Below are 25,854 nucleotides of genomic sequence, written 5' to 3' on the forward strand. Positions count from 1 at the left end.
ACAAAGACAGGTGTGTAAAAAGGGCCTGAAGGATCACTGGGGACCCGAATCACCCAACCATAAACTGTTCCAACTGCTACCATCCGGGAAACAGTACTGTACCATGAAAGCCAGAACCAACAGGCTCTGGGTCAGCATCTTCCACCAGGCCACCAGATACAATTGTATTTCTCTGTTATATTGACTGTCCTGGTGTACTATTAAATTGCACATTTAGATGGAGACATATCTCCTCATGTATATGAAGGATACAAGTAATAAAGTCAATTCAATTTAATACAAGTCATTTGATAATGTGCCACATGAGGCTGCTTAACAAAGATAAAATCCTATGGCATTACAGGAAAAATACTGGCTTGGATAGAGGAACAGCTGACAGGCAGGAGCAGTGAGTGGGAATAAAAGGGGCCTTATCTGGTTAGCTGCCAGTGACAAGTGGTGTTCCTCACTGGGACCACCACTTTGCACATTGCTTGTGTTAATGATTTGGATAATGGATTTGATGGCTTTGTGGCAAAGTTTGCGGATGATACAAAGATAGGTGGAGGGGTAGGTAGTGCTGAGGAAGCAATGCAATTACCTAGATGGGTCAAGTGGATAGTGCAAACCGTTTTTGGTGGATACAGGAGCCAATTATTCTTTGTTAAAATAGGACAACTGTATTCCAAGGTCAGGTAAGGACATTACTTATGTACAAAGGAGAAAACATGCAGATGCTGGAAATCAAAGAAACACACACAAAATGCTGGAGGAACTCAGCAGGCCAGGCAGCATCTATGGAAAAAAGTACAGTCGACATTTTAGGCTAACTGTACTTTTTCCCACAGATGCTGCCTGGCCTGCTGAGTTCCTCTAGCATTTTTGTGTGTGTTGCTAATAATACTTATTTAACCAGATTAGGGGACAGGTTACTAATGTCCCAAAATCAGACCCAGTGGAGATTAGCATTGGAGAGCAGGATTTATATCATACCTTTCTACAAACATTGTACTTTCTCCAGATATCTGTAAACTTAAGGGGAAGAGATATACAGTTGGCCCTCCTTATCCACGGAGGATTGGTTCCGGAACCCCCCGCAGATACCAAGAAATGCGGATGCTCAAGTCCCTTATTTAAGCTGTCTCAGTGCGGTAGACTTTAGGACCTAGCAGAGCTCGGGACCTGCCGCCTGCATTGTTTCTGTTCCATTGACGAAAAACGAACATTATTGAAAGTAAAGTGGATATAATAAAGTGATCGGAAAGAGGTGAAACGCCACCGGTCATTGGAAAAGCGTTAGACTGCAGTCGGTTAATCATGGGAATAATTTTAAAGGATAAGGTGAGAATAATGGAGCATGTGAAAGGCCCTGCCCTGATGAAAGTTACAATTATTACTAAGCAACACAGTGGTTTAATTATTGAAATACATATGTTTCTTAAGTGTTTTATATGCATAGAAAGGTAAAATATATACTATATACTAAGCCAAACATTTGACTAACTGACACTAAATAATACCGGATGTACCTGTTCCGACTTAGAGAACTTCCAGCTTTTTTTCGATCCCGATCTGCAGTAACCTATGCACATCCTCCTGTATACTTTAAATCATCTTTAGATTACTTATAATACCCAATACAATATAAATGCTATGTAAACAGTTGTTATACTGTATTGTTTAGGGAATAATGACAAGAAAAATGTCTGTACATGCTCAAACAACAAGTGCTGGAGAGAGAACCTCCGGGTTTTTCCAATCCGTGGTTGGTTGAATCCATGCATGTGGAACCCACGGATAAGGAGGGCCGACTGTATAGTATAAAACATGAGCTACTAATACCTGCATTCCTGAGGAATTTAAATGTGTGTATTCTAGAGAGCCACAGTGGACTATACTATTTCAGTACATACAGTCAGCCCTCCTTATCCGCGGGGGATTGGTTCTGAGACCCCCCACGGATACCAAAAAACGCGGATACTCAAATCCCTTATTTAACCTGTCTCAGTGCGGTGGTCTTTAGGACCCAGCACAGCTCTGAATCCACAGTGTTTCTGTTCACAAAAATAATCACGATCACCATTGAAAATAAAGTGGAAGTAATAAAGCGATCAGAAAGAGGTGAAACGCCATCGGTCATTGGAAAATTGTTAGGCTACAGTTGGTCAATGATTGGAACAATTTTAATGGATAATGTGAAAGGCCCTGCCCCGATGAAAGCTACAATTATTACTAAGCAACGCAGTGGTTTGATTATTGAAATACATACGTTTCTTAAGTGTTTTATATGCATAGAAAGGTAAAATATATACTATGACAAACGTTTGACTAACTGACGCTAAATAACACTGGATGTACCTGTTCCGACTTCAAACCAGTTTTAAAATCGGACTCAGGAACGGAACTCCTTCACAACCCGGGGACTGCCTGTACTTTTAAATCATCTCTAGATGACTTATAATACCTAATACAATGTAAATAGTTGGTATACTGTATTGTTTAGGGAATAATTACAAGAAAAAATAGTCTGTACATGCTCAAACAATGAGTGCTGGAGAGAGAACTTCCATAACCCGCGGATATGGAGGGCCGACTATATTCAACTTATTTTGTACAAGACGCAAAGACACAGAAGCAGAATTAGGCCATTTGGCTGATCCTTTTTTCCTCAGCCCCACTCCCCAGCCTTCTCCCTGTAACCTTGGATGCTGTGTCCAATTAAGAACCTATCAATCTCTGCCTTAAATTCACCTAATGATCATTTATATGAGGGTAGATTTGACAGAGTTAAACAAATTATGAAGGGTATAGATAGGGTAAATGCAAGCAAGCTATTTCCACTGAGGTTGAAGGGACCTACAACTAGAGGTCATGGGTTAAGGGACAGAGGGGAAAAGTTTAGGGGGAACATGAGGGGAATCTTCTTCACTCAGACGGTCTTCAGAGTGAGGGAAACTAGTGATGGTGAAAGGATCTCGAACACCTCCCTCTGATGGATCATTCATGCATTTTCAGACGGATTTATAGAATTACCTTCAAAGAAACACAGAAAACCTGCAGCACAATAAAGGCCCTTCGGCCCACAACGCTATGCCGAAAATATACTTACTTTAGAAATTACCTAGGGTTACCCATAGACTTCAATTTTTCTAAGCTCTATGTACCTAGCCAAGATTCTCTTAAAAGACCCTATCGCCATCGCTGGCAGCCCATTCCATGCCCTCCCCGTAAAAAAATTACCCCGACGTCTCCTCTGTACCTACTTCCAAGCACCTTAAAACTGTGCCCACTTGTGTTACCCATTTCAGCCCTGGGAAAAAGCCTCTGACTATCTACACCAGGGGTGTCAAACTCATTTTAGGTCACGGGCCGGATTGAGCAAAATGCAGCTTCATGCGGGCCGGATCAGTCGGACACGTGCAAACGCAGCTTTCGTTGCCTCCGTTTTTTCATCCTGCTCTCATGTGTCTCAGTCTCTGCTATAACTACAAAGTGTTTCACTTTACAAATTTTGTTTCTTATGAAGAAGACTGCCGAATAAACACTAAAAACCCTGAAAACCTGGTACCTGAATAAACTCAGCATTAGCCATATCATATGCCATAGGCGCTTCAATTACTGGGGCCAGCTTTAATAGTAATTAGATATTATCTTGCGGGCCAAAGATAATTCCATCGCGGGCCGGATTTGGCCCGCGGGCCTTGAGTTTGACATATATGATCTACACAATCCAATGCCTTTCATCATCTTATACACCTCTATTAAGTCACCTCTCATCTTCTGCCGCTCTAAGGAGAAATGGCCAAGTTCACTCAACCTATTCTCATAAGGCATGCTCCCCAATCCAGACAACATCCTCGTAAGTCTCCGTTGCACCCATCCTATAGTTTCCACATGCTTCCTGTAGTGAGCTGACCAGAACTGAGCACAGTACTCCAAGTGGGGTCTGACTAGTGTCCTATATAGCTATAACATTGGCTCTTAAACTCAATCCCACAGTTGATGAAGGCCAATGCACCGTATGCCTTCTTAACCACAGAGTCAACCTGCACAGCAACCTTGAGTGTCCTATGAACTCGGACCCCAAGATCCCACTGATCTTCCACGCTGCCAAGAGTCTTAATATTAATACTATATTCAGCCATCATAGCTGACCTACCAAAATGAACCACTTCACACTTAGCAGGGTTGAACTCCATCTGCCACTTCTCAGCCCAATTTTGCACCCTATCGATGTCCTGCTGCAAACTCTGACAGTCCTCCACACTATACACAACACCCACAACCTTTGTGTTATCAGCAAATTTACTATCCCAGCTCTCCACTTCCTCATCCAGGTCATTTATAAAAATCAACAAGGGGTCCCAGAACAGAACCCTGAGGCACACCACTGGTTACCAACCTCCAGGCAGAATATGACCCGTCTACAACCACTCTTTGCTTTCTGTGGGCAAGCTGATTCTGGATACACAAAGCAAGGTCTCCTTGAATCCCACGCCTCCTTACTTTCTCAATAAGCCTTGCATGGGGTACATATCAAATGCCTTGCTGAAATCCATATATACATCTACTGCTCTACCTTCATTAATGTGTTTAGTCACATCTCAACAAATTCAATCACCTGCTTTTCACAAAGCCATGCTGACTATTCCTAATCATATTATGCCTCTCCAAATGTTCATAAATCCTGCCTCTTAGGATCTTTTCCATCAACTTACCAACCACTGCAGTAAGACTCATTGGGCTATAATTTCCTGGGCTCTCTCTCTATTCCCTTTCTTGAGTAAGAGATCAACATCTGCAACCCTCCAATCCTTTGGAAACTCTTCTGTCCCCACTGATGATGCAAAGATCATTGCTAGAGACTCAGCAATCTCCTCCCTCACCTCCCACAGTAGCCTAGGGTATATCTCATCTGGTCCGAGACTAATCCAACTCGATGCTTTCCAAACCCTTCAGCACATCCTCATGTGAAGGATATAAATATGTACTGTTCGTTACTGGTGTTTTTTCACGATGGGTTGAAATATTTCCTTGTAGAAAGAGTGATGCAGTCACAGTAAACATAGAAACATAGAAAACCTATAGCACAATACAGGCCCTTCGCCCACAAAGCTGTGCCAACCATGTCCTTACCTGAGAAATTACCTAGGGTTACCCATAGCCCTCTATTTTTCTGAGCTCCATATACATGCCCAGGAGTCTCTTAAAAGACCCTATTGTATCCACCCACTAACCACTCTGCATAAAAAATTTACCCCTGATATCTACTCTGTACCTACTTCCAAGCACCTTAAAACTGTGCTCTCTCATGCTAGCCATCCCAACCCTGTGAAAAAGCCTCTGACTATCCGCACGATCAATGCCCCTCATCATCTTATACACCTCTATCAGGTCACCTCTCATCCTCAGTCACTCCAAGAAAAAAAGGCCGAGTTCACTCAGCCAATGCTTATTTGGTAACTAAATGTTTATTTAAGCAAATCACCCTGAGGTTTGGAATCCCTTGGAACCGCCAGGACTTAAGAACTTTTTAAAAGCTATTATTAATGCTTTTTGAGATAGTGATTTAGATGCATATCATATTTTTTACTGAGTTAAGTATTGTATGTAATTAGTTTTGCTACAACAAGTGTATGGGACATTAGAAAAAAGTTGAATTTCCCCATGGGGATGAATAAAGTATCTATCTATCTATCTAGCATAAATGGTACTCTCTTCACTAGGAAGGTAATAAAAGAAGAATGGAAGGCCTTACATACTGACAAACATTTCCATTGTAACTTCCATCTTCAGAAGGAAGGCTTAGCAGAAAGGATGAATAGAAAGATTAAATAGAAGCTGAGTAAAATGTATGAAGAAACTGGATTAATACGGAAACAAGTATTACCTTTGGTCCTCATGACCATTAGGGCTGCAGCCAACAGGACTACTGGATTGTTCCTCCCCCCACCCAACAAAATCATAATGGGGCAGCCAAGGTGCTTACTGTTTGATGCACAACTGGGAGTTAAGCTAGCCTCTTCTTTATTCTTCATTCCTTGTCTGTTAGGACAAAATCTTCTCTTCGGCTGTCCATCGTTTATTTTCAATGATGACTGAGGCCTAGGCAAGGTCGTATGGAAGACTGGCTGTTGCCCATGCTGCAAGTCTCCCCTCTCCATGCCACCAATGTTGTCCAAGGGAAGGGCATTAGGACCCATACAGCATGGCACCGGTGTCGTTGCAGAGCAATGTGTGGTTAAGTGCCTTGCTCAAGGACAGAACACGCTGCCTCAGCTGAGGCTCGAACAGGCAACCTTCAGATCACTAGACTGATGCCTTAACCACTTGGCCACGTGCCACAATTGGTTAGGACACAGTTGGTGCAGTGAAAATAGTTTCAGGGGGTGTGTTGTATTCTTTGTGTGAAATGTGGGAATTTTGGGAGACCTCCAGCCTCCCAGATGCAGATAATCACATCTGCAACAGGTGCACCAAGCTGCAGCTCCTCAGAGAATGTGTTAAGGATCTGGAGCTGAAGTTCGATGATCTTCAGTTCATACAGGAAAGTGAGAAAGTGATGCATCGGAGCTGCATGAAGTAGTCACCCCTAGTTTGCATGAGGAAGGGTAACAGGGTGACTGTTAGAAGGAAGGGATATGGACAGCCAGTGCAGAATACCCCTGTGGCTGCCCCCTCAATAATAAGTATACCATTTTGGATACCGTTGAGGGGGTTGACCCACTAGGGGAAGCTGCAGCAATCGGGTCTCTGGAACTGAGTCTGGCACTGCAGAAGAGAAGAGAGGTGAAGAACACTGCAATGATAGGAGATTCTTTAGTTAGAGGAATTCAATCAATATTCTGTGGACGCAATAAGAGACACCCAAAAAGGGGTAGGTGAGTAGCCAGAAGTTTTGGTACGTATTGCCACCGATGACATAGTTAGGAAAGGTGGAGGTCATTCTGAAGAGAGATTTTAGGGAGCAAGGGTGAAAGCTGAAAAACAAGACTTCCAGGGTGCCACGCACTAATGAGAGTAAGAATAGGAGCATTTGGCAGATAAATACATGGCTAAAAAACAATTGCAGGGTACAGACTTCTGAATCACAGGGACCTCTTCTGGGGAAAGTATGATCTGTAACAGAAGAGACAGTTTAGATCTGAACCTAAGGGGGACTAACATCCTTGCAGGCAGGATTGCTATAGTAATTTGGCTGGATTTAGAATAATTTGCAGGGGGATGGGAACTCGAGTGATAGGGTTGAGGATTGGGTACTTGGTTTACAAATAGGCAGTGTGTAGTGAGACTGTTAGCAAGAATAGGCTGATGATAGGGCAAAGGTGCAGTCAACGGGGTGAGCTGCAATGTAAAACGGAAACAAAACCAAAAACAGTGATGAATACAGGAATGAAAGTGTTATGTTTAAATGCAGTATATGGAATAAGGTAGATGAACTTGTAGCACAGTTAGAGAATGGGATGTATGATATTGTGGGCATCACTGAATCGTGGCTGAAATATTATAGCTTAACATCCAAAGATACACATTGTACTGAAAGGACAGGCAGGTAGGGAGAGGGGGTAGCGTAGCTCTGTTGGTAAAAAAAAATATGAAATCAAATCCTTAGAAAAGGTGACATAGGATCAGTGTAGAATCGTTGTGCATAGAGCCAAGAAACTGTAAGGGTAAAAAGACCCTGATGGAAGTTATATAAATATCTCCAAACAGCAACAAAGATGTGGACTACATATTACAATGGGAGATAGACAATGCAAATCAAAAGGGCAATGTAACGATAATCATGGAGGATTTCAAAATGCAGATAGATTGGGAAAATCAGGTTGGTGCTGGATCCCAAGAGGGGGAGTTTATAGAATGTCTACAAGATGGCTTTTTACAGCAGCTTGCAGTTGATCGCACTAGCAGTTGAGCTATACTTATTTCAGTGTTATGTAATGAACCAGAATTGATTAGAGCACTTAAGGTAAAGCAACCGTAGTGACAGCGATCATAATATAATAAGAACTCACTCTGCAAATTCAGGAAGAGAAGCTCAAGTCAAATATATCAGTACTACAGTGGAGTAAAGGGAATTATAGAGGTATGAGAGAGGAGCTGGCCAATATTGATTGGAAAGAAAGACTAGCAGGAATGACAGCACAGCAGCAATAGCTACAGTTTCTGGGAGAAGTCTGGAAAGTGCAGGATTGATACATCCCAAAGAAGAACTATTCTGAAGGCAGGATGACACAACCATGGTTAACAAAAGAAGTCAAAGCCAACACAAAAGCCAAAACAGAATGCATATAATACAGCAAAAATTAGTGGGAAGTTAGAGGATTGGGAATCTTTTAAAAACAACAGAAGGCAACTAATAAAGTCATAAAGAAGGAAATGAAAGAATACAAATGTAAGCTAGTCACGGATATCAAAGAGGATACCAAAAGTACTTCAGATATATAAAGTGTAAAAGAAAGGTAGAGCAGATATTAGACCATTAGAAAATAATGCTGGAGAAGTAGTACTAGAGGACAAGGGAATGGAGGAAGAATTGAATTAAGTATTTTGCATTAGTTTTCACTGTGGAAGAAACTAGCAATATGCCAGGAGTTCAAGAGTGTCAGGGGACAGAAGTGAGTGAAGTTGCAATTACTATGGAGAAGGTGCTTGGGTAGCTGAAAGGTCTGAAGTTAGACAAATCACATGGACCAGATGGTCTACAACCCAGGATTCTGAAACAGGTAGCTGAAGAGATTTTAGAAGCACAAATGATGACCTTTCAAGAATCCACAGATTCTGGCAAGGTTCCGGAAGACTGGAAAATTGCAAATGTCCCTTCACTCTTCAAGGAGGGCGAGAGGCAGAAGAAAGCAAATTATAGGCCAATTAGTCTGACATCAGTGGTTGGGAAAATGTTGGAGTCGACTGTTAAGGATGGGGTTTCAGGGTACTTGGAGGCACATGATAAAAATATGCCAAAGTTAGCATGGTTTCCTTAAGGAAAAATCTTGCCTGACAAATCTGTTAGAACCTTCTGAGGAAATAACAAGTAGCACAGACAAAGGAGAATCGGTGGATGTTCTGTACTTGGATTTTCAGAAGGCCTTTGACAAGGTGCCACACCTGAGGCAACTTAAGTTAAAAGCCCATGGTTTTACAGAAAAGATACTAGCTTGGATACAACACTGGTTGATTGGCAGGAGGCAAAGAGAATAAATAGAGTCATTTCTGACTGGCTGCCAGCAACTAATAGTGCTCCACAGTTGTCTGTGTTGGAACCTCTTCTTTTTAAGTTATATGTCAATGATTTCAATGATGGAACTGATGGCTTTGTAGCCAGGTTTGCAGATGATACAAAGAGGTGGATGGATAGGCAGTTTTGAGGAAGTAGAAAGGCTACAGAAGGACTGATAGATAAGGAGAATGAGCGAAAAAGTGTCAGATGAAATACAGTGTCAGGAAATATATGGACATGCACTTTCCATTTCATGATGAAGGAGGAATCCTGCTATGAGCAGTTCACCTTAATTAAAGTGAATTGGATTCGGCTTATATAGAAACATAGAAGACTTACAACACAATAAAGGCCCTTCGGCCCACAAAGCTGTGCCGAACATGTCCCTAGAAATTACCTAGGGTTAATCATAGCCCTCTAATTTTCTGAGCTCCATTTTCCTGTCCAGGAGTCTCTTAAAATACCCTATTGTATCCGCCTCCACCACCGTTGCTGGCAGCCCATTCCACGCAAACACCACTCTCTGCATAAAAAACTTACCTCTGATATCCCCTCTGTACCGACTTCCAAGCTGTGCTTTCTCATGCTAGCCATTTCAGCCCTGGGAAAAAGACTCTGACTATCCACACAATCAATGCCTCTCATTATCTTATATGCCTCTATCAGCTTACCTCTCAACATCTGTCGCACCAAGGCAAAAAGGCCAAGTTCACTCAACCTATTCTCATAAGGCATGCTCCCTAATCCAGGCAACATCCTTGTAAATCTCCTCTGCACCCTATGGCTTCTACATCCTTCCTACAGTGAGGCCACCAGAACTGAGCCACAGTACTCCAAGTGGGGTCTGACCAGGGTCCTATACAGCTGCAATATTACCTCTCAGCTCCAAATCTCAATTCCCATGGTTGATGAAGGCCAATGCCCCGTATGCTTTCTCAACCAGAGTCAACCTGCGCTACACCTTTGAGTATCCCATGGACTCTGACCAAGATCACTCTGATCCTCCACACTGCCAATAGACGCACCATTAATACTATATTCTGTCATTATATTTGACTTAACAAAATGAACCACTTCACACTTATCTGGGTTGAACTCCATCTGTCACTTCTCAGCCCAATTTTGCATCCTATCAATGTCCCGCTGTAACCTCTGACAGCCCTCCACACTGTTCACAATGCCTCCAACCTTTGTGTCATCAGCAAATTTACTAACCCATCCCTCCACTTCCTCATCCAGGTCATTTATAAAAATCATGAAGGGGTCCCAGAACAGAACCCTGAGGCACACCACTGGTGACCGACCTCCATGCAGAATATGATCCATCTACAACCACTCTTTGTCTTCTGGGGGCAAGCCAGTTCTGGATCCACAAAGCAATGTCCCCTTGGATCCCATGCTTCCTTACTTTCTCAATAAGCCTTGCATGAGGTACCTTGTCAAATGCCTTGCTGAAATCCATATACACTATATCTACTGCTCTACCTTCATCAATGTGTTTAATCATGTCTGCAAAAATTCAATCAGGCTTGTAAGGCACGACTGGCATTTCACAAAGCATGCTGACTATTCCTAATCCAATTATGCCTCTCCAAATGTTCATAAATCCTGCCTCTCAAGATCTTCTCCATCAACTTACCAACCACTGCAGTAAGACTCAATGGTCTATAATTTCCTGGGCTATCTTTACTCCCTTTCTTGAACAATGGAACAACATCTGGTAACCCTCCAATCCTCCGGAACCTCTCCCGTCCCTATTGATGATGAAAAGATCATCGCCAGAAACTCAGCAATCTCCTTCCTCACCTCCCACAGTAGCCTGGGGTACATGTTATCCGGTCCTGATGACTTATCCAACTTAATGCTTTCCAAAACCTCCTCCAGCACATCTTCTTTCTTAATATCTACATGCTCAAGTTTTTCGATCCACTGCAAGTTATCCCTACAATCGCCAAGATCCTTTTCCATAGCGAATATTGAAGCAAAGTATTCAGTAAGTACCTCTGCAATCTCCTCCAGTTCCATACACACTCTTCCACCGTCACACTTGATTGGTCCTATTTGCTCACATTTATCCTCTTGCTCTTCACATACTTGTAGAATGCTTTGGGGTTTTTCTTATCCTGCTTGCCAAGGCCTTCTCATGGCCCCTTCTGATTCTCCTAATTTCAGTCTTAAGCTCCTTCCTGCTGGCCTTATAATTTTCTAGATCTCTATCATTACCTAGTTTTTTGAACCTTTCATAAGCTCTTCTTTTCTTCTTGACTAGGTTTACACCAGCCTTTGTGCACCACGGTTCCTGTACCCTACCATCCTTTCCCTGTCTCATTAGAACATACCTATGCAGAACTCCATGCAAATATCCCCTGAATATTTGCCACACTGCTTCCGTACATTTCCCTGAGAACATCTGTTCCAAGTTCCTGCCTGATAACCTTATATTTCCCCTTACTCCAATTAAACGCTTTCCTGATTTGTCTGTTCCTATCCCTTTCCAATGCTATGGTAAAGGAGATAGCATTGTGATCACTATCTCCAAAATGCTCTCCCACTGAGAGATCTGACACCTGACCAGGTTCATTTCCCAATACCAGATCAAGTATAGACTCTCCTCTTGTAGGCTTATCTACATATTGTGTCAAGAAACCTTCCTGAACACACCTAACAAACTCCACCCCATCTAAACCCCTCGCTCTAGGGAGATGCCAATCGATATCTGGGAAATTAAAATCTCCCACCACAACAACCCTGTTATTATTACACCTTTCCAGAATCTGTCTCGCTATCTGCTCCTCGATGTCTCTGTTACTACTGAGTGGTCTATAAAAAACACCCAGTAGAATTACTGACCCCTTCCTGTCCCTAACTTCTACCCAGAGACTCCGTAGACAATCCCTCCATGTCTTCCTCCTTTTCTGCAGCAGTACATCATCTCTGATCAACAGTGCCACAGTCCCACCTCCTTTGCTGACCTCTGTCCTTTCTGAAACACCTAAAGCCTGGCACTCAAAGTAACCATTCCTGCCCCTGAGCCATCCAAGTCTCCATAATGGTCAAATCATAGCTCCAAGTACTGATCCACAGTCTAAATTCATCTGCTTTGTTCATAATACTCCTTAGATTAAAATAGACACATCTCAAACCATCAGTCTTAGCACATCCCTTCTCTATTACCTTCCTCTCACACTGTCTGCAACCTTTCTCTATTTGTGAGCCAACCACCTCTTCCTCCGTCTCTTTAGTTCGGTTCCCACCCCCTAGCAATTCTCATTTAAAGTCTCCCCATTAGCCTTAGCAAACCTCCCTGCCAGGATATTGGTCCCGCTGGGATTCAAATGAAACCCATCCTTTTTGTACAGGTCACTCCTGCCCCAAAAGAGGTCCCAATGATCCAGAAATCCAAATCCCTGCCCCCGCACCAATCCCACAGCCACGCATTTATCCTCCACCTCACTCTATTCCTATACTCACTGTCACGTGGCACAGGGAGTAATCCCAAGATAACTACCTTTGTGGTCCTGTTTCTCAACTTCCTTCCTAACTCCATAGTCTGCTTTCAGGACATCCTCCCTTTTCCTGCTTATGTCATTGGTACCAATATGTACCACGACCTCTGGCTGTTCTCCTTCCCACTTCAGGATATTGTGGACACGATCAGAAACATACCGGACCCTGGCACCTGAGAGGCAAATTATCATCCATGCTTCTTTCCTGCAGCCACAGAATCACCTGTCTGACCCCCTAACTATAGAGTCCCCTATCACTGCTGCCACCCTCTTCCTTTCCCTACACAGGGCCAGACTCTCTACCAGAGGCGCAGCCACTGTTGCTTCCCTCAGGTAGGCCATCCCCCCCAACAGTACTCAAGCAGGAGTACTTACTGTCAAGGGGTACAGTCACAGGGGTACTCCCTAGCCTCTGACTCCTGCCTTTCTCTCTCCTGATTGTTACCCACATATCTGTTTCCCGAGTCCCCAGTGCGACTACCTGCCTATAGCTCCTCTCTTTCCCTGACCAGATGAAGGTAATCGAGTTGCATCTCCAGTTCCCTAATGCGATCCCTAAGGAGCTGCAGTTCGACGCACCTGGCGCAGAGGTAGCCATCCAGGAAAGCCTGGAGTCTCCCAGACTTCCCACATCTAACACTGAGTACAGAACACCGGTCTCACACACATTCTTCCTGTCTGTATTCTACACAGGCAACCTACCACACCTCAACCCATTATCGCCGAAGCCCCGTTGAGCCAAAGCCTTCCTACTCTGTCGCCTGCTCTATAAGGTGTCTCCATTTAAACTCTTGGGTATGTAATCAGGAATAACTTGGAGATGAGTGGAGCTGAACTGAAAACCCTGAAGAGTTACAGAACAGCACTGACTGTACTTTAATGGGTGGCATATTTCCCCGCCCCCTTAAGCAAAGGAAGTATGGGAACTAGATTTCTCACATGAAACTGTCTAGTGCAGTGGCAAAAGGCATTGATCAGTTAACGTTACTGCAACCGGAAGGACAAGTGCTCCTTTTTGGGTGTAATAAAGGTACATGTATGGAACTGACAAATCTCATTCTTTCCCATCCGCTGAATTGGGTATACAGCTGGCAGGCATGTCCCCTGAGCACGAGGGGAAGTGGAAAGAGCCATGGCCCCGGAAGGGCTGCTATTATTGTGCCCACAGAGTCCCTTACATGCGACCCTTTGTGTCACTTCTTCACCATCCTCTGATTTTGTGGCACCAGAGGTCCATAGGGACTGAGATTCTCGATTATTGCTTTTCTGGTATATGGGACTGCTAGACTGTTCTGGGAACAGATTAATATGGTATTGGCTTTGGAGAAAATAGCGAATGAGACAGCCTATGCCCTTGAACAAATCTAATAAGTATTAACCAAGTCATTGGCAGAACTGATGGCTGCTTGTACAGTAGCATTAGAGAACAGAATGGCTTTGGATTATATTCTATCAGGGGACACGTGCCTTGATAAGGCAAGAATGCTTTAATTACATACCTGATGAATCTGAAAATATAAGTAGGGGATCAGTATCACAACTGTTACACTCTGAGAGGTGGATGGTAGCCATTCTAAGCACTGGGAGGAAGGTGGGCAACTATTCTGAATTGGAGTCATAGAATATAAGTACAGCAAAGAAACAGGTCCTTTGGCCCATCTAGTCTGTGCCAAACCACTTAAACTGTCCACTTCCATCGATCTGCACTGGGACTATAGCCCTTTATACCCCTTCATACAATGTTACAGTGGAAGAGATTACATATATTATATATGAAGACAGACAAATCTCCAGGTCAGGACAACATATATCCAACAACACAATGGGGGGGTGGGGGGGGGGAAATCACAAGAGTCCCTTCAAGGATTTTCACAACATCGCAATTCTCTGGAGGGTGCTGGAAGACTGGAGGATAGTAAATGTGCCTTTGGCTGACAATTACAGACTCTCTAGCCTACCGCCTGTGGTTGGCAAGTCAATGGAAAGTATTCCAAGGGATAAGATATTCTCACATTTAGAAAGACAGGGACTGATCAGGAGTCATGGTTTTGTGCATGGGAGATCTCGTATTACAAATTTAGAGTCATAGAGTCATACATAAGTACAGCACAGAAACAGACCCTTTGGCCCATTGAGTCTGTGCCATACCATTCAAATTACCTAGTCCCATCAACCTGCACAGACCATAGCCATCCATAGTCCGACTATTCATGTACCTGTCCAAATTACACTTAAACGTTGAAATTGAGCTCGCTTCCCCACTTGCGCTGGCTGCTCATTCCACACTCTCAGGACCCTCTGAGTGAAGTTACCCCTCAAGTTCTCCTTAAACTTCTCACAATTCACCCTAACTCTTGCCCCCTGGTTGTAGTCCCACCTAACCTCAATGGAAAAAACTGCTTGCATTTACCCTATCAATACTCATCATAATTTTGTATACCTCCATCAAATCTCCTCTCAATCCGAGACCACAGACCATAAGACAGGAGCAAAATTAAGACATTTGGCTTATTGAGTCTGCTCCGCCATTCAATCATGGCTGATCCTTTTTTCCTCTCCACAACCCCACACCCTGGCCTTCTCCCTGTAACCTTTGATGCCACAGTCAATCAAGAACCTATGAATCTCCGCCTAAATATACACATCGAACTGGCCTCCACAGCTGCAACAAATTCCGAAATTCACCACCCTCTGGCTAAAGAAATTTCTCCAAATCTGTTTTAAATGGACTCCCCTCTATCCTGAGGCTGTACCCTCTTGTCCTAGACTCCCCTACACCATGGGAAACATTCTTTCCACCACTTTCCTGTCTAGGCCTTTCAACATTTGAAAGGTTCCAATGACATCCCCCCTCATCCTTCTAGATTTCAGCAAGTACAGGCCTAGAGCCATCAAACATTCCTCATATAATAACCTTTTCAATCTGAGATCATCCTTGTGAATCTCTTCTGAACCTCTCCAATGCCCACACATCTTTTAAATGAGGAGCCCAGAACTGTTCACAATAAAAGTGAAGCCTCACCAGTGCCTTATGAAGCCCCAGTATCACATCCCTGCTCTTGCACTCTAGACCTTCTGAAGTGAACCAATCACAAACAACAGAAAATCTGCAGAAGCTGGAAATCCAAGCAACACCAGGCAGTATCTATGGAAAAGAGCGTTGTTGGCATTTCGGATCAAAACCGAATTGGAGAAACAAACAAACAAACAGGATTGAAGAAACAAACCTGAAGAGTAGATTTAAAAGGTGGGCGGAGGGGAGAGATAAACGCAAGGTGACAAGTGAAACTTGAAGGGGGATGGATGAAGCAAGTGCTTGAAAGTTGACAGGTGAAAGAGACAGAAGGCCACGGGAAAAAAGAAAAAGGGGAGGAGCCATGTCTGCTCTTACCCCATCCTCCTGCCACCTTACCAGAGATAGGATATTTCTTGTCCTCACCAACCACCCCACCAGTCTCCGTGTCCAGCACATAATTCTCCAAATTATCTGCCAGCTCCAACGAGATCCCAGCATCAAGCACATCTCCCCCCTCCACCAACTTTCTGCTGTCCGCAGGGATGACTCCCTATGAGAACTCCCTTGTCCATTCGTCCCTCTCCACTGTTCCCCCTCCTGGCACTTATCCTTGCAAGCGGAACATGCGCTGCATATGCCCTTACACTGCCTCCCTCACTACCATTCAGGGCCCTAAAGTCCTTCCAGGTGAGGTGACACTTCACCTGTGAGTCCGTTGGGGTCATATACTGTGCCTGGTCCTCTTGATGTGGCGTCCTGTATATCGGTGAGACCTGATGTAGACTGGGAGACCACTTCGCTGAGCACCTATGCTTCATTCGCTAAAATAAACCGGATCTTCCAGTGGCCACCAAATTTAATTCCATATTCCATTCCTATTCCGATATGTCTATCCATGGCCTCCTCCACTATCATGATGAGGCCAAAATTAGGTTGGAGGACAACACCTTATGTTTCGTTTGGGTAGCCTCCAACCTGATGGCATGAACATCGATTTCTCAACATCTGGTAATGCCCCCACCCCGCTTCACCATTTCCCATCCCCTTTTCCCTCTCTCACCTTAACTCCTTGCCTGCCCATCAACTCACTCTGATGCTCTTCCCCCTTTTCTTTCTTCCACAGCCTTCTGTCACTTTTGCTTATCAACATCCAAGCACTTTAATTCATCCCACCCCCTTCAGGTTTCACCTATCACCTTATGTTTCTCTCTCCCCTCTCCCCACCATTTAAATCTGTTCAGTTTTATTCCTCTCCAGTCCTGCCAAAGGGATTCAGCCCAAAATGGCGACAACACTCTTTTCCATAGATGCTGCCTGGCCTGCCAAGTTCTTACTGTACTTTGTGTGTGCTCTTCAAATGAATGCTAACATTGCACTTGCCTTCCTCACCACCAACTCAACCTGCAAATTAACCTTTAGAGTGTTCTGCACAAGTATCCCAAGACCCTTGGCATTTGAGATTTTTGGATTTTCTCCCCATTTAGAAAATAGTCTGCACATTTATTTCTACTACCAAAGTGCATGACTATGCACTTTCCAAGACTATATTTTATTTGCCACCCCCTCTTGCCATTCTCCTAATCAGTCCAAGTCCTTCAGTAGCCTACCTATTTCCTCAACACTATCCACCCCTCCACCACTATTTGTATCATCTGCTAACAGCAACAAGGCCACCTATTCCATCATCTAAATTATTGATATTCTGCATAAAAAGAGGTTCCAACACTCACCCCTGCAGAACACCACTAGTCACTGGCAGCCAACTAAAAAAAGGATCCTTTCATTCCCACTCGCTGTGCCTTCAAATCAGCCAATGCTCCACCCATGCTAGTAACTTCCTTGTAATTCCATGGGCTTTTATCTTGCTAAGTAAGCAATCTCATGTGTAGCACCTTGTCAAAGGCCTTCTGAAAATCCAAGTACACGACACCTACTGCATCTCCTTTGTTTACCCTGCTTGTAATTTACTGAAAAAATTGCAGTAGGTTAGTCAGGAAGGATTTTTCTTTCAGGAAACCATGTTGGCTTTGGCCTATCTTGTCATGTGCCTCCAGGTACTCCATAACCTCACCACTAACAATCGATTCCAACAACTTCCCAATGACTGATGTCAGGCTAACAGATCTATAGTTTTCTTTCTGCTGCCTTCCACCCTTCTTAAATAGTGGAGTAACATTTGCAAAGAAATGAGTACTCGGTGAGGTAGACGGATGAAAAGGGAATTTTTGCAGTCCTGATGAAGAGTCTCGGCCTGAAACTTAGACTATTTCTTCTTTTCGATAGATGCTGCCTGGCCTGCTGAATTCCTCCAGCATTTTGTGTGTTGTTTTGGGTAGGGGTTTGAAACTACATCATTGCTTTAAATACATAGAAGAGTACAGCACAGGAATAGGCCCTCCAGACAACAATATTGTGTCAAATTAGCTGAAAATTTAAAAAAAACAAAAACTAATTCCTCCTACCTACACAATGTTCATATCCCTCCATCTTCCTCATATTCTTGTGCCTATCTAAACATCTCCTAAAAAACTCCTACATTTGCCTCTACCACCATACACCAGGCAGTGCATTCCAGGCATCCACCACTCTTGAGTAAAAAAACTTAACCTTCATATTCCCCTTGAACCTATCCCCTCTCACTTTCAATATATGCCCTCTGGTATTAGACATTTCTTCCCTGGGTAAAAGATACTCCCCGTCTACTCTATCTGTGCCTCTCATAATTTTGTAAAACTCGATCAGATCCCCTCTCAGTCTCTGCTGTCCCAAGTTTGTCCAGCCTCTCATGATAGCACCCTCTAAATCAGGCAGCATCCTGGTAAACCTCTTCTGCACCCTCTCCAAAGCCTCAACTCCCTTCCTATAGTGGGGCAACAAGAAATGTAAACAATACTCCAGATGTGACTTAACCGGAGTTTTATAAAATTTCAACATAATCTCCTGACTTTTGAACTCAATGCTTCAGCTTATAAAATTCCTTAAGCCTTCTTAACCACCCGATCGACCTGCATAGCTTTTTTCAGGGAGCAATGAAATTGGACCCCAAGATCCCCCTGTTCAGCCTGAGTCTCCTTGCATCTGTACTACTGAGGTACAGCACCTCACATTTATCTGCATTAAATCTATCAGCCATTCCTCTGCCCATATCTGCAACTGATATATATCATGCTGCATACTTTGCCAGTCTTCTACACTATCCACAACTCCACCAATCTTGGTATCATCAGCAAACTTACTTACCTACATTTTTATCTAGGTCATTTATATACATCACAGACAGCAGAGGTCCCAGCACACATCCCTGCAGAACACCACTGATTGCAGACCTCTAGCTCAAATAATTCCCTTCAACCACTAGCCTGTTTTCTATGAACAAGCCAATTCTGAATCCAAATAGTCAATTCGCCACAGGACCCATGCATCTTAATCTTCTGGATTAGCCTCTCATGAAGGACTTTGTCAAAGCCTTACTAAAATCCATGCAGACAACTTCCACTGCTCTACCTTTATCAATCTCTCTTGTCGTTGTCAAAAAAACTCAAGTGAAGTTGGTAAAACACAACTTGCTGCACACAAAGCTATGCTGACTCTCCCTAATTCGGTCATGGGTTTCCAAATGCTCATAGATTCTACCCATAAGAATTTTCTCCATTAACTTCCCTGACATGAGCTCAGTGGTCTCATGTTTCCAGGAGTTTCTCTGGTTCCCTTTTAAAATAGAGGTACAACATTAAGCAACTCGCCAGTCCTCTAGGACCTTGCCTGTGCCGAGAAAAGGCACAAAGATACTGGTCAAGGCCCCAGCAATCTTGTCTCTTGCCTCCCTCAATAATCTGGGGTAAATCTCATCAGGGTCTGGTGACATCAACATTAATACTCATTAGAAGACCCAACAGTTGGAATGGGCTGCCTGCAATGGTGGTGGATGCGGATACCATAGGGCCTTTTAAGATAGGTACATGGAACTTAGAAAATTAGAGGGCTAGGGGTAACCCTAGGTAATTTCTAAGTACATGCTCGGCGCAGCATTGTGGGCTGAAGGGCCTGTATTGTGCTGTAGGTTTTCTATTTCATCCTCCTTGACCTCTAAACGCCCTAACATATTTATGCACTCCGTTCCTCCACAGCCAAGCGAATGCTCCCCTCTTTATCCTTAAGTTGTCCTATCCACTTCCTAGTAATCCTCTAGCTTTTGATGTTTGTATGGAAAGTCTTGGTATTCATCTTAATCGTACTTGCCAAAGACTTTTCATGGCCCCTCCTCACTTTCCAAATTCACTCGAGTTGTTTTCCGGCTTCTTTATAATCTTCTTGTGCTTTGTTTGGTCCTAAGTTCTGAAGTTTTACATACTTTCCCTTTTTCTTCTTGACATATATACACATATTTCAATTACTGTATTTGGTGATTATGTAATGTTCTCATGAAATGACAAAAAGGAGGGAATGTGGAAATGTACTTTACCCACGTGCATTTTTGACTGTAACAACATGGAACCTGTATTGTAGCAGAGTCCTTTGCTATTAACATGAACATTGAATTCTCCAACTTCTGGTAATTCCCTCCCTCTCCCCTCCCCCATCCCAGTTTCACTCTGTCTCCTCCTCCAGCTGCCTCTCTCATGATTCTGCCTTCTTCGACTACACAGTGCTTTCCCCTTATATTCCTTCTTCACCTTTCCTGCCTATCCCTCCCCCACCCCTTGATCTCTCCTCTGATTGGTTTTTCACCTGGCACCTACCAGCCTTCTCCTTCCCACCCTCCCCCCACCTTCTTTATAGGGCCCCTGCCCCCTCTCTCCTCAGTCCTGACGAAGGGTCTCGGCCTGAAACGTTGACTGCTCATTTCCACAGATGCTGTCCGACCTGCTGAGTTCCTCCAGCTTGTTGTACGTGTTGTGCCTTTGCTAATAATGTTGTGCAACATTATGCTGATAGAACTTGATTCCCTGACAAACTGCAGACCAGCAGATGCATTATGTTACATACCCCGTAACTGGGTTAACAGACCAGCAGAAATGGAATGATACGTTGGAGTCTGGTGGTACTGTAACTAAAGGTGTTTATTAGTAAACTAAACAGTACAGTCTCAAAAATGAAAATATACATATAAAACAGGTTAGCAATAGTAAAAACAGAAGTGTAGGAATAATGAGCAACAGTAAAAAAACAAGCTCTATCAAAGTCTAGGGGTAAATGAATTGTCACAGGAGAATATAGAGTTTATGCTGAGGTAGTTGTTGTGTTGCAATTTTGGAGAGAGAGAGCGAGAGATAAGCAGCTGCAGCAGGCAAACCTTCCGTCGTCTTCTCGTTCCGTTGTACCGTTGGGGTCACCGAGTATGACCCTTCCATTCCAGGTTACACCATTCTTCAGTGATGGACTCGTCACCCAGGCAAGGGTGGACACACACACAAGTCCCCATTGATCTGCCTTCATCCACTGTGCTCCAGACCAATTCCCCTGAACCGATCCTCCAGGCCTCCACCTTCCTGTGGGTGCACAACACTCTTTCAGTGTCCACTGGTGTGTCTGAGGGTGTCTCCCCAGACCAGTCTTTTATCTTCACTGACGGGGTATCAGCCATCCATCAACTCCACATGACCATGTCTATCAAACTAGTCCACTCCCTGCTGTCTCAGCAAGAATGTTAACGAGCAAAGAAGTGTCCTTGTAGCAAAAGGTAAATAATCAGTGAAGAAGCCATTATACATAAATCAGTCCTCTCTCTCTCTCTCATCTGTAGCAGATGCTCTACCTCTGTTCTTTATCTCTCTCTCTCATTAGCAGCATAGTTCTTGGGGGGGGGGCAGCTCTGGACCCCATTTCCATCTGGTTTGTTCAGCACACATAACACCACCCTCCCCCCACCTTCTTCATAGGGCCCCTGCCCCCCCTCTCTTCAGTCCTGACGAAGGATCTCGGCCTGAAACGTTGACTGCTCATTTCCACAGAAGCTGTCCGACCTGCTGAGTCCCTCCCGCGTGTTGTACGTGCTGTGCCTTTGCTAATAATGTTGTGCAACATTATGCTGACAGAACCTGAATCCCTGACAAACTGCAGACCAGCAGATGCATTACTGGAAGAATGCCAAGTATACTAATTAAGCAAGCCAGTATGTACCCTTTCCTTAAATTGAGGTGTGGGTGCCTGCAATTGTGTATAAAGGAATGACTATGCTGTCTGTTTTTTTGGCTGCTATCACCTGCACTTGTGTGATGGTCTCCCTTTGCTGTAAGTAAAATAAATGCACTTATGATTGATCCACTCAAGTTATCTGTTGTTTGTATGGAACATAAGCAAAAAAGCATCTATCATTAAGGAACCTCACCATCCAGGACATGTCCTCATTACTATCATCAGGAAGTACAAGTGCCTGAATACACACACTAGCATTTTAGGTTCCACATACCCATGGACATTATCTCACTATTTTTCCCTCTTTTTGCATTGTACTGTTCAGATTCAATACTACAAGTGTGGTCTGACTTAAGTTTTATATAGCTACAGCACAATTGCTATTCTGAGCATCCCAACAAATGAAGGCATGCATTCCATACACATTCTTTACCACCCTGAATACACGCTGTATTCTCTTTAGCTCAGTGATTCAGTTTGCATGTACATATCTGACCCAAACCTCTTCCCTCTCTTGACAAAAGTTACAATATCCTTGACATCCAGAGTCTCCACTCTCCCAGCAGTTTTGCCCTCAACTCTAACAGGAACATGTAGTTCTTGAGCTCTTATTATCTTACTTCAAAAACTTCTCACTTGTCACAGATCCATTTGTCTGCAAACATCCTAGCCCAATGGGCACCACAGTAGTATAGCGGTTAGCGTATGACAGCACGGGTGTGAGAGTTCGGAGTTCAATTCTGGTGTCATCTGCAAGGAATTTGTACATCCACCCAGTGGAATGCATGGGTTTTCAACAGGTGCTCTGGTTTCCTCCCAGTTTCCAAAAGTGTACTGGTTAGTAGGTTAATTGGTCATTGTAAATTGCACAGGGTTAAAATTTGGGTTGCTGGGCAACATGGCTCAAAGTGCCAGAACAGCCTATACCACATTGCATCACAATTATTTTTGAATTTTTAAAAAATTAATCTTTGCAGGTTTCTGTCTAACTCAAACCTGCAGACCTACTCTGTGCCTTTCTGGAACTACATTACAAGTAACAGACTAAGTAGCCCCAAAATGCTCCAGATGCCAATAGCAAAAACTACTAACCTATCAGAATGTGCTAGGTCAAGGGAAATGGAATAAATGGAAGCAAGCATTAAATACCCTTTATCAAGAGGCTTGGCATCACCCCCGCATCAACCGCTGAGAAACTGATCACATGACGCACTCTGGGACCACCGACAGACTTGACTCCACCGTGGAACAAGGTCCCTACCACAGGATACAGACGCTGTAACATGGATGTGGGTCCCCACATAAAGACAGACCTTGGGACACGAGCATCAAAACACACAGACCCCAGGACATGGACACGTGAATGACCTCAGCATACCATAACCCATTATAGACTGAGAGGTTGGTCACGGTTCCAGTGACAGCCTCAAACCTCATCCCAACATAGACATAAGCCACACCACAAGGTTTCCCGTGCCCAATCCCTCGCAGTACAGTTGCCATGGTTACCACTACTACGACCCGCCCACATTACGTCACGCACCCGGTCCCTCACCCTTGCAACGCCTGTGAAGCCGTTCGAAGCTGCCGGGGTTGCGAAGCCGCCGCTCGGTGCTCGTGCCATTGCCCATCGGCTTGTACCGTAACGGAGCGGACAGCGCCGATTTCCGCTCTGTCCGATGATTCCTCCAACCTATACCCCGGGGAGCCCCGCTGTTCTCCCACCGTCAGCTACCAATAACACCGCAGTGGAAGCCGCCATCCTGCACTGTGCGCACGCCGCGTCAACTAGTTCCCAAGACGTCAGACGCTCTCTGCGGCCAACGTCACTCTGCGTCCGCCTGTTACGTCACAGGCACTAATATTTTAGAACCAAAGTCAAGTTTAATATCACTGGCATATGTCATGAAATTTGTTGCTATGCGGCAGTAGTACATTACAATACATAATAAATTACAATAAAAATATATAATACATAAATAGTGCAAAAAGAGAAAAAAGCAGTGAGGTAGTGTTCATGGAAATCAGATGGCAGAGGGGAAGATGCTGTTCCTGAATTTGTGAGTGTGATCTTTCAGGCTTCTGTACTCCTTCTGATGATACCAATGAGTAGAGGGTATGTCCTGGATGATGCGGGTCCTTAACAATGGATACCATCTTTTTGAGTCTTTGCTCCTTAAAAATGTCCAGGATGCTGAGGATGCTGGTGCCCATGATGGAGTTGACTGAGTTTACAATTCTCTGCTGCTTATTTCGATCCTGTGCAGTGACCCCTTCCCACTCCAGACAGAGATGCACCCAGTTAGAATGCTCTTCATGGTACATCTGTAGAAATTTGCAAGTGTCTTTGTGTCATACCAAATCTTCTCAAATGCCTAATAAAATATAGCCACTGTTGTGATTTCTTTGAGATGCATCAATATGTTAGGCCAAGGATAGATCCTCGGGGATGTTCACAGTCAAGAACCTGAAATTGCTCACTTTTCCACTTCAGATCCCTCGGCGAGGACAGCTATGTGTTCCCACCTCTTATCTTTCTGAAGTCCACAAGAAGTCCACAATCAATTCTTCTGTCTCACTGATATTGAGTGCAAGGTTGTTGCTGTGACACCACTCAACCAGCTGATCTATCTCATTCCTGTATGCCTTCTTGTCACCATCTGAAATTGTGTCAACAATAGTTGCATCATTTGCAAATTTATGGATGGCACTTGAGCAGTGCCTAGCTACACAGTCACGGGTATAGAGAGATAGAGTACTGGGCTAAGAACATATCTTTGAGGTGCGGCAGTGTTGATTATCAGCAAGGTGGAGATGTTAGTTCCGATCAGCACAGACTGTGGTCTTCTGGTGAGGAGTCGAGGCTCAAGTTGCAGAGGGAAGTACAGGGCCCCGGATTTTGGAGCTTTTTCAATCAGAGCTGTAGGAATGATTGTGTTAAGCACATATTTGTAGTCAATAAACAGCAACCTTATATAGGTATTGTATAGGTAATCTAATGCCTTGTGAAGAGCCAATGAGATTGCATCCACAGTAGACCTGACAATAGGAAAATTGCAGTGGGTTCAAGTCCTTCCTTAGGCAGGAGTTGATTGCAGCCATAACCAACCTCTTAAGGCACTGCATCGCCATAAATGTGAGAGCCACTGAACAATAGTTATTATGGCAAATCACTCTACTTTTCATGGGCACTGTATGATTGTTGCCCTAATGAAGTAGGTGGAAGCTTCCAACTGTAACAATAACTATAACTCACTGGCCTCAATCAGCAAAAACCGTGACCCCTCTGGGGAAGAAATTTCTCCCCATTCCATCCTGAATGGCAAAACTCTAATTCTGAGACTGTGACCTGTGGTTCTAAGCACCCCTGCCAGGTAAAATACCCTCCCCGCACCCATCTGGTTAGCCATAAGAGCATAAGTTACAGAGCAGATCTAGGCCATTTGGCCCATCAAGTCTGCTCTGCCATGTCAGATCCAATTTTTCTCTCAGCCCCAATCTCCTGTCTTTTCCCCGTATCTCTTCATGCCCTGAACAATCAAGAATCTATCAACCTCTGCCTTAAATATACATAAAGACTTTGCCTCCACAGCCGCCTGTTGCAAAGAATTCCACAGACTCACGATTCTCTGGCTAAAGAGATTCCTCCTAATCTCCATTCTAAAAGGATGCCCCTCTATTCTGAGGATGTGTCCTCTGGTCTTAGACACTCCCACCAAAAGAAACATCCTCTCCACATCCACTCTATCAAGGATTCTCAGCATGTGAATAGTTTCAATAGAGTCACACCTCATTCTTCTGTGAAAACAAGCCCAGAGCCTTTAAACACTCTTCAAGTGACAAGCCATTCAATCCTGGAATCATTTTTGTGAACCTCCTTTGATCCCTCTCCACTTTCAACACATCCTTTCTAAAATAGGGGGCCCAAAACTGCTCATAACATTCCAAGTGAGGCCTCACCAGTGCTTTATAAAGTCTCAACATTACATCCTCACTTT

General features: G+C 43.9%; 1 protein-coding gene across 14 annotated transcripts in view; it reads right to left on the bottom strand.

Annotated features, from left to right (window-relative positions):
* Positions 1-23,671, bottom strand: part of LOC140717437 (mitochondrial import receptor subunit TOM40B-like) — an 88,638-nt gene extending 64,967 nt beyond the window's left edge. For 2 of the 14 annotated variants that reach the window (XR_012096545.1, XM_073031028.1), the window contains exon 1: positions 23,006-23,327. Coding sequence is in view for 13 of the 14 variants with exons in the window: in XM_073031028.1 (XP_072887129.1) it covers positions 23,006-23,159 (154 nt within the window). In the remaining variant the exon portion in view is untranslated. Of the gene's footprint in view, positions 1-23,005; positions 23,367-23,411 lie in introns of those variants that run through there. The other 12 variants (XM_073031032.1, XM_073031026.1, XM_073031035.1 and 9 more) reach the window with 11 other exon arrangements.
* Between the last annotated feature and the right edge of the window lie 2,183 nt (positions 23,672-25,854).

This window comes from Hemitrygon akajei, chromosome 27 (genome assembly GCF_048418815.1).
Source record: "Hemitrygon akajei chromosome 27, sHemAka1.3, whole genome shotgun sequence".
Lineage (NCBI taxonomy): Eukaryota > Metazoa > Chordata > Chondrichthyes > Myliobatiformes > Dasyatidae > Hemitrygon > Hemitrygon akajei.